Here is a 9,272-nt window from a genome sequence, read left to right on the forward strand (position 1 = left end):
GCAGATCATCACAGACCCCCCCCCCCTCCTCCATCTGTCTGGAAGACACTCCTGCTTTTCTCTCTCTAATCTCTCCGATTCCCCTCTCACTCCTTCTTTCTCTCACTCCCTCTTTCTCTCACTCTCTCTTTCTCTCACTCCCTCTTTCTCTCACTCCCTCTTTCTCTCACTCTCTCTTTCTCTCACTCCCTCTTTCTCTCACTCCCTCTTTCTCTCACTCTCTTTCTCTCACTCTCTCTTTCTCTCACTCCCTCTTTCTCTCACTCCCTCTTTCTCTCACTCTCTCTTTCTCTCACTCTCTCTTTCTCTCACTCCCTCTTTCTCTCACTCCCTCTTTCTCTCACTCCCTCTTTCTCTCTCTCCCTCCCCCCCACACACACCAGGCCCTGGGGTGCCAACCTTCTCTCTCTCTCTCTCTCCCTATCTCTCTCTCTCTCTCCCTATCTCTCTCTCTCTCTCCCTATCTCTCTCTCACTCCCTCTTTCTCTCTCTCTCCCTATCTCTCTCTCTCTCTCTCTCCCTATCTCTCTCTCACTCCCTCTTTCTCTCTCTCTCCCTATCTCTCTCTCTCTCTCTCTCTCTCTCTCTCTCTATCTCTCTCTCACTCTCCCTTCTCTCCTCATGTCAGTCTCACCTCCAGGCTCCCGGGGACTAGAGTGCGCCTTATCTCCCAGATAAACACCGCCTCTGTTTCCCTCCAACCCTTCCGCACCATCTGCCTGCCTGTCTGTCCATCTGCCTGTCTGCCTGCCTCTCTCAACATCTGTCTGTCCATCTGTCTGCCTGTCTGCCTGCCTCTCTCAACATCTGTCTGTCCATCTGTCTGTCTGTCTGTCTGTCTGTCTGTCTGTCTGTCTGTCTGTCTGTCTGTCTGTCTGTCTGCCTCTCTCACCATATGTCTGTCCATCTGTCTGCCTGTCTGTCTGCCTCTCTCACCATATGTCTGTCCATCGGTCTGTCTGTCTGTCTGTCCGTCTGTCTGTCTATTTCGGTCTACCTGCCAAAATCCGTCTCTGGTTCACTTTAGAAAAAGCAGCAGTCTGACAGAGAAGGTTAGGGAAATGAAAAGCAGTAATTAATTCATGTGATGAAGGCCGGGTTCCCAGGCAGCTGTAGTTAATCACAGAGGGTTTGTGTCTCTGCGTCGTGTGACGCTCGCTCTCCCCGAAGCTTCTGTCCGTGTGGGAAGGTTTCCACGGTTTCCTGGAAGGGGCGGCGGCGTTGCGTCTTTCCTGTTCTTTTCGCTTTCTCTTTTGACGTTGCGCAGTTGGTGATTCTGCTTACAGTTCTCTCACTACGTAAGTGTGTGCGTGCGTGTGTGGGTGTGTCTGTGTGTGTGTCTGCGTGTGTGTGCGTGCGTGTGTGTGTCTGTGTGTGTGTGTGTGTGTGTGTGTGTCGCGCTATTTCCCAGAAGGAAAGAGATACTGTAGTATCTGTTGACAACTGGTGATATAGGCTAGGTCTAAGCTGGGATGTGTGTGTGTGTGTGTGTGTGTGTGTGTGTGTGTGTGTGTGTGTGTGTGTGTGTGTGTGTGTGTGTGTGTGTGTGTGTGTGTGTGTGCGTGTGGGTGGGTGTGGGTGTGTGTGTCTGTGTCAGTATGAGTGTATGTGTGTGTGTGTGTGTGTGTGTGTGTGTGTGTGCATGTGGGTGGGTGTGGGTGTGTGTGTCTGTGTCAGTATGAGTGTATGTGTGTGTGTGTGTGCGTATGTATGTGTGTGTGTTCATATCCTATAAATAAAGAGCATGCAGGAAGTGCCTGCTAGCTATCTTATGAAACAGGGCATATCATGGAAAGCCTGTGTGTGTGTGTGTGTGTGTGTGTGTGTGTGTGTGTGTGTGTGTGTGTGTGTGTGTGTGTGTGTGTGTGTGTGTGTGTGTGTGTGTGTGGGTGTGTGTGTGTATGTGTTGTGTGTTTCAGGGTGTGAGAGAGAGGGAGAGAGAGGAGAGAGAGAGGGAGAAAGGAGAGAGAGGAGAAAGAGGGAGAGAGAGGAGGGGGAGATACAGAGAGACAGAGAGAGGAGAGAGAGAGAGAGAGAGAGAGAAAGGGAGAGAGAGAGGAGGGGGAGAAACAGAGAGAGGAGAGACAGAGAGAAAAGGGAGAGAGAGAGAGAGAGGAGGGGGAGAAACAGAGAGAGAGAGAGAGAGAGAAAAGGGAGAGAGAGAGAGAGAGAGAGAGAGAGGAGGGGGAGAGACAGAGAGAGAGAGGAGAGAGAGAGAGAGAGGGAGATGGCCAGTGTCCAGGTCTCACTGGGCTCCATGTCAGCGTCTTCAGAGCCACTTCCTGTCTCACCCCCATTCCTCCCCCCTTGTGTCCCGCAGGTGATGGAGACCAGAGACATGCTGTACATCGTGACAGAGTACGCAAAGAGCGGAGAGATGTTCGGTGAGTCTCGGGTTCCGCTTCCCTTTTGTTAGCGAACGGGGCCGTGACGCTGTTGGCTTGACGTAACAATAGAGCTGGACTGACACTCGATCTGCTCGTCGCCTGGAATCCAAAACAACAGAAATGTTATCCTCCGCTGACGTGAGGTGTCACTCTGTTCACCCCTGACACCAGATCTACCAGAGAACCCCCCTCCCTCTCCCAAACACACACACACACACACACACCGCCCAACACACAGGCAGTATACACATTATTAATACACACTGCATGTTGTAACCCCAAACATACACTGTAGCAGTTGACAAAAAAATAAACAGTCCCAGCGAGTCTAAATCAGTCTCCCCCCGTCTCGCCCCCCTCCTGCAGACTACCTGACCTCTAACGGGCGCATGAGCGAGGACGAGGCCAGGAGGAAGTTCTGGCAGATCCTGGAGGCCGTCGACTACTGCCACCGACACCACATCGTCCACCGAGACCTGAAAACCGAGAACCTGTTGCTGGACGCCAACATGAACATCAAACTGGCCGGTACGTTCTGTTCCTACCGTGGCCTCCGGGGGGCGTCCTGGGGGAGACCAACGCCTTCATGTCCACATATGGAAGGAAGTGTTAGGAGATACTAGCGTCGCCCCCCACGCCATTGGGACATATTATGTTCACTAATAGCCTAATCACCTTCCCCTTTAATAGCCTAATCACCTTCCCCTTTAATAGCCTAATCACCTTCCCCTTTAATAGCGGGCTGACTGAGAGGGATGAGAACAGCATAATAGGTCCTTTTGAACATGGACGGGAATATAGAACGAATTGGGGGTTTTTCTGAATCTGTTGAGGCAAGGAGCAGTCAAGCGATCCAGCTGGCTCTACACAGAGAGACTGTGTGACAGACAGGAAACATGGACACGCACACACACACACGCACGGACACACACACGGAAACACACGCATGCAAACAGGAACACACGCACGCACACAAAATACCAGGGAATATGCCTAACCAAATAAATCTCTAAATGTCAAAGTTTTCTCACAGCCGAACAATCTGCGTGTGTGTTGGAGCTCAGGGTGATTCTAGGACAGATATTATCATTCCTCTAATCGGCCATTAAAGTGGATTACGGAGCTACAGTAACTAAAACACTGCGTTAAACAAGAAACTCACAAACAAGATTTCTCCCACTTTGGGCACCGAGCCTGAGAACAAGGAACACAAACAAACAACCACGAGTTTCACCTAACGAGCCTAACTCCTCCTCCTTCTCCTCTTCCTCCTCCTCCTCCTCTCCCCTCCATCCCTCCTTCTCTTGTAGACTTTGGCTTCGGGAACTTCTACAGCGCGGGCGAGCCCCTGTCCACGTGGTGCGGCAGCCCCCCCTACGCCGCCCCGGAGGTGTTTGAGGGGAAGGAGTACGACGGCCCTCAGCTGGACATCTGGGTAAGACCGCCCGACATGGCGCCCGGGACAAATACACACGGAACCATCTGGAATACTCGAATATAAAGTAATATAGTAATATAAGTAATATAAAAATATCGCTCTGAGTAACCTTAATTCTATTGGTTATATCATGCAACGGGTTGATGAGTACAGTGTTCTGTGGCGTTGACAACGTTTTCTGTGTTCCCCTCGGTTCTCCGCAGAGCCTGGGTGTGGTTCTGTACGTTCTGGTGTGCGGTTCCCTGCCGTTCGACGGGCCCAGCCTGCCGGCTCTCAGACAGAGGGTCACCGAGGGGCGCTTCAGGATCCCATTCTTCATGTCGCAGGGTAAGACCACGCCCACAAAAATGGACATTCTGTCATAGAGCTTGTTCTCATAGCGCTGACGTAAGACGCCCCAAAAAACAGAGATTTACTCCTCCTTCTCTCTCTCTATCTCTCCCTCTGTCTCTCTCTCTCTCTCTCTCTCTATATATATATATATACCTATCTATCTATCTTTCTATCTCTCTTTCTCTATCTCTCCCTGTCTCTCTCTCTCTCTCTCTCTCTATATATATATATATATACACCTATCTCTCTCTCTCTCTCTCTCTCTCTCTCTCTCTCTCCCTCCCTCCCAGACTGTGAGAACCTGATCAGGAAGATGCTGGTGGTGGACCCGGCCAAGCGGGTCAGCGTGGCCCAGATCAAGCAACACCGCTGGATGCAGGCGGACCCGGCGGCCCCCCAGCAGGCCCTCGGCCACGGGCTGCCGGACTACAGCACCGCCCTGGGGGACTACAACACCCAGGGGGACTACAACACTACCCTGGGGGACTACAGCACCAATCTGGGGGACTACAGCGAGCCCGTGCTCAGCATCATGACCAGCCTGGGCATCGACCGGCAGCGGACCATCGAGGTGAGGGGGGGGATGGATGAGTGGGTGGAGGGAGGGAGGGAGGGAGGGAGGGAGGGATGAATCTAGTCTGGCAAGCAGTACTTTGAGTGTGTGTGTGTGTGTGTGTGTGTGTGTGTGTGTGTGTGTGTGTGTGTGTGTGTGTGTGTGTGTGTGTGTGTGTGTGACAGGAAGGTATGCTCTCTCTCTGACGCCACCGTCAAAGCCCCCTCAGAAATCCCTCCGCACCGACTGGCTTACTGCTTGTTTTGCGGAGAATTAGAGGGATGACAGGCATGGCTTTTAAAAGCCGACACTGAGCACTGAGGAGACAGACTCTCACTGCTGTCTCAACAGAGATTAGATCGAGCACGGGCTGTCAAGTGTGTGTGTGTGTGTGTGTGTGTGTGTGTGTGTGTATTAACGTATGTGTCTGTGTGTGTGTGTGTATTAATGTATGTGTGTGTGTATGTGTGTGTGTTAATGTATGTGTGTGTGTGTATTAATGTATGTGTGTGTGTGTATATGTGTGTTAATGTATGTGTGTATGTGTGTAAGCAAAGGGGCCAACTAACACGTGCACGCCCTCTCCCAGTCTCTTCAGAGCAGCAGCTACAACCACTTCTCAGCCATCTACTACCTGCTGCTGGAGAGGGTGAAGGAGCAGCGCACCCAGCAGCTGAGCAGGCAGTGTGGAGCCTGGACCCAGAGGACCAGGAGCTCCTCTGACTCCCCCCCCTCGGAGGTGAGCGCCACGGCCGGGCTAGCTGTCACCACGTGGTCACAACGTGGTCCGCTGGTCTACCACAGACTCACGAGTCGGTCTCTAAACGCTGCGTATGAACTACAGACTAAAGACGTTCGTCCGGGTTTCCTCGCTAAAGATGGGTGGAAATAGTTTAATAAAATTTAAAAATGCATTGCAGAACCAATGCAACATCTTTAGGGCGGTACTTCCTAACGGGGAGGTGAATGTTTTGTTTAGATTGTCCGCTCCAGTTTATCTGGAGGACATCATTTCCGGTAGCCTCGGTTTTCGGCATCAGTTCTAGTGCCGATTTTCAATGGTGACGTCTCCAGACTTTCGGTTGGCAGAAGACTTCTCCAAAGTCTGTCATCGTTGGTCTGGGACCAGTCTGGCTGGTCTGCCGTCTGACCGGTCTGTCGTCTTTCCCAGCAGGTGATCATGGAATCGTCAGACAGCTTCAGAACCTCCCCCTTCCCCCTCCCCACCAAATACAGCCCCCCTGTCCTCTCGGAGATGGAGTGTGACCAGGGTGCCCTCTTCCAGGTAAGATACTCCAATTAGATACTAATTCTGTCAACAGCTAGCTCGTTAGCTTTCAAGTTTTTCTCTTCCGACAGTTGCTAGCGACTAGTTAAATCAATAGCTAGCGGACAACGGTTAGCGCCCTTGCCCCCGTCCTAATGGTCGTCCACTACTAGGAGCTAACGGCTAGCCCCCCCCCCCCCCCCCCCCAACCCCCCCTGCCGGTCTCTCCTCTACCAGTGGCTAACAGCTAGCCCCGCTCCTCTGTCCCCAGCGCGTGGTGTTCCCGGTGGAGGCCAGTCTGAACCGGCTGCTGTGGAGCCGCTCCATCTCGCCCAACAACCTGCTGGAGACCAGCATCAGCGAGGAGGTGCGCGACCTGGAGGAGGAGGAGGCCGTGCGCGGCTGCTCCTCCCCGCTGCTCCCCCCCGCCGCCGCCTCCCGCAGGCACACGCTGGCCGAGGTGTGCAACCCCCCCTGTGAGTGGAACGCACGCTAGTTACGGTCCAGCGGACACGCCGCCGGTCACGTGTCCGCGCACACGCGACAACCCGCACACGCGTGTAACCGAGTGAAACAGAGTCCTCGTCAGTCCCGGGTGATGGAGAGCTAGCTTTGCTTTTAATCGGCGTAGCTGGTTAAAACTTTGTGTCCCGCAGGGGACCTGGGTTTGAATCCCACCCTGGGCATGGCGAGAACATATGGGTTACACGCGTGCGCGCACACACACAGACACACACACACACACACACACACACACACACACACACACACACACACACACAGCTTCATCTAACCCCCCCCTCCTCCTCTTCCTCAGGCATCGTGGTCAGCCCCACAGACGGAGCCTCATCCGATGGCTGCCTGATGTCCTCGTCCCTCGGCCCGGTCCAGAGGGCCCCTCTGGGGGACCTGTCCGTCCTGCTGGCCCCGGGTGCGGGCCCTGGAGCCCTGGGACCAGCCAGGGCCCCCGTCACCCTCTCCTCCCACCTCCCTCCTCGGATCCAGGCTTCCCTGCACGCGGTCAACTTCCAGGAGGGCCGGCGGTCCTCTGACACCTCTGTCGCGCAAGGTAAGGGAACAGTCACGTTTTGTGACGACAGCTTCTGACAGCTGTTCGCCACTTGTTTCCTTCAATAGTTACTGTAGCAGCCAACCGTTGAAGTCCTATGCCTGCTAGCAGCTAACGGTTAGCCTAACAGAACGGTTAGCACCCTGCAGCTATCACTTGTTGTATATGCACTGTTTCTGTTTTGCATCGCCATGTCTCTGTCCTGTCCTGTCCTGAACCCTGTCCTGTGTCGTCTGCAACAACGTATGCCTTAACCCTGGTCACATTCCTAGTTTGTGTGAACCGTATACATGGCTAATAAACAGATCTCGAATCTTGAATCTATATTTGCTCTCAACAGACATGTGAAGCTAAATGTACCATAGGGGGCCAAACAATGACCCTTGACCCCTGTGTTCCTCCAGGCCTCAAGGCCTTCCGCCAGCAGGTGAGGGGGAAGAACCCGCGTACCAAAGGGCTTCTGGGATTGAACAAGATCAAGGGGCTGGCGCGGCAGGTGTGCTCCCCGACCTCCTGTAACCGTGGCAGCCGGGGGTCCCTGGGCCCCGAGCACCGCAGCATGCTGGAGGAAGTTCTGCACCAGCAGAGGTACACACACACACACACACACACACATACACACACACACACACACACACACATTCACACACACACTCACACACACACATACACACACACACACACACACACACTCACACACACACACACACACACTCACACACATACACACACACACACACTCACACACATACACACACACTCAAGCACACACACTCACACACACGTACACACACAAACACACACACACGTACACACGTAAACACACACACATACACACACACACGTACACACGTAAACACACACACATACACACACCGCAGCATGCTGGAGGAAGTACTGCACCAGCAGAGGTACACACACACACACACGCACGCACGCACGCACACACGCACACACACACACACACACACACACACACACACACACATACACACACACACACACACACACACAGGCACCAGTCTAACAGTATTCTCTGTCTGTCTCTCCAGAATGTTACAGATGCAGCACCAGCACCCCCAGGCCTCTCCAACTGGGCCTACCCAGAAGTCCCTGCTCTTCCTGCCCCAGCAGCAGCAGCCGCCGCCCTCCCCGACCCACGTCTTCGCCCACTCCGCCCCCTGCTCCCCCCTGGTGCACGCCGACCCCCCCCAGCACCCTCTGAGCCGCCTGGCCCTCCAGCAGGCCCTCTGGCACACGCCGCTGCAGGTGTCCTCCTCCATGCCGTCCTCGCCCTGCTGCTCTCCCTCCACGCTGTCGCCTGTGGCCTCGGCCGCCTACCTGCTGGAGGCCCGTCTGCACATCAGCCAGCAGCCTCACCTGCGCGCCCAGACCCAGCCCCAGCCCCAGCCCCAGTCTCAGGCCCAGCCCCAGCCCCAGCCCCAGCCCCAAGCCCAAGCCCAAGCCCAAGCCCAAGCCCAAGCCCAAGCCCAAGCCCACACTCAAGCCTGGCTCCAGACCCAGCCCCAGCCCCAAGCCCAAGCCCAAGCCCAAGCCCAAGCCCAAGCCCAAGCCCAAGCCCAAGCCCAAGCCCAAGCCCAAGCCCAAGCCCAAGCCTGGCTCCAGGCCCAGCCCCAGCCCCAGTCCCAGCCCCAAGCCCGGCTCCATACCCAGGCCCTGGCCCAGTCCCAGTCCTGGCCCCAGCTCCCCTTCACCCTGGTGCCCGTGCCGGGAGCGTGGAGCGCGGGCTCGCTGGACGGCTCGCTGGACGGCCAGCTCCCCGAGATGCAGGAGCTGCAGGTTCTGTCCGGCCGCCAGCTCCTCAGCAGCTGCGTGATGGTGAAGTAAGGAGAGACCTGCGTCAGAGGGGGGTCTCCCTGGCCCCGCTCGGCTTCCCGGAGAGAGACAAAAACATTTCACCCGCTGATACCGCCAAGGGACAGGACATGCCGGGGCGGGCGGGAACATTTCAGCTGCGTCGGCGTCTCAGATGACAGGTGGCTGGCGGAGCGGAGTACCTGGCCTCCACAGAGGGGGACAGGGGAGGACAGCCTCTGTCAAACTGACAACACAGAGGACAGGGGAGGAAAACAGAGGCTGGAAACGAACTTGTACACAAAGCGCACGTTGGTGTGTGTGTGTGTGTGCTTTTGTGGGACCGTCTAAGCTGAAGACTAAGCAATAAGCAAACTCTGGAAGGAGGCGGCCTAGCATCCTCGCTACAC

The 9,272-nt window shown here is 55.1% G+C and overlaps 1 protein-coding gene across 1 annotated transcript in view; it reads left to right on the top strand.

Moving 5' to 3' along the window:
- sik1 (salt-inducible kinase 1) overlaps positions 1–8,895 on the top strand; it is a gene marked incomplete at both ends in the record, with an annotated part of 11,643 nt that extends 2,748 nt beyond the window's left edge. Inside the window, 12 exons of the mRNA XM_084443542.1 lie at positions 2,321–2,384; positions 2,754–2,915; positions 3,698–3,822; positions 4,029–4,152; positions 4,449–4,729; positions 5,301–5,450; positions 5,886–5,996; positions 6,250–6,454; positions 6,796–7,047; positions 7,452–7,635; positions 7,929–7,958; positions 8,100–8,895. Coding sequence (XP_084299668.1) covers positions 2,321–2,384; positions 2,754–2,915; positions 3,698–3,822; positions 4,029–4,152; positions 4,449–4,729; positions 5,301–5,450; positions 5,886–5,996; positions 6,250–6,454; positions 6,796–7,047; positions 7,452–7,635; positions 7,929–7,958; positions 8,100–8,895 — 2,484 coding nt within the window. The remainder of the gene's footprint in view (positions 1–2,320; positions 2,385–2,753; positions 2,916–3,697; positions 3,823–4,028; positions 4,153–4,448; positions 4,730–5,300; positions 5,451–5,885; positions 5,997–6,249; positions 6,455–6,795; positions 7,048–7,451; positions 7,636–7,928; positions 7,959–8,099) is intronic.
- Positions 8,896–9,272: the final 377 nt, after the last annotated feature.

The sequence above is a fragment of the Borostomias antarcticus genome (genome assembly GCF_949987555.1).
Source record: "Borostomias antarcticus genome assembly, chromosome: 9".
Taxonomy (NCBI): Eukaryota; Metazoa; Chordata; class Actinopteri; order Stomiiformes; family Stomiidae; genus Borostomias; species Borostomias antarcticus.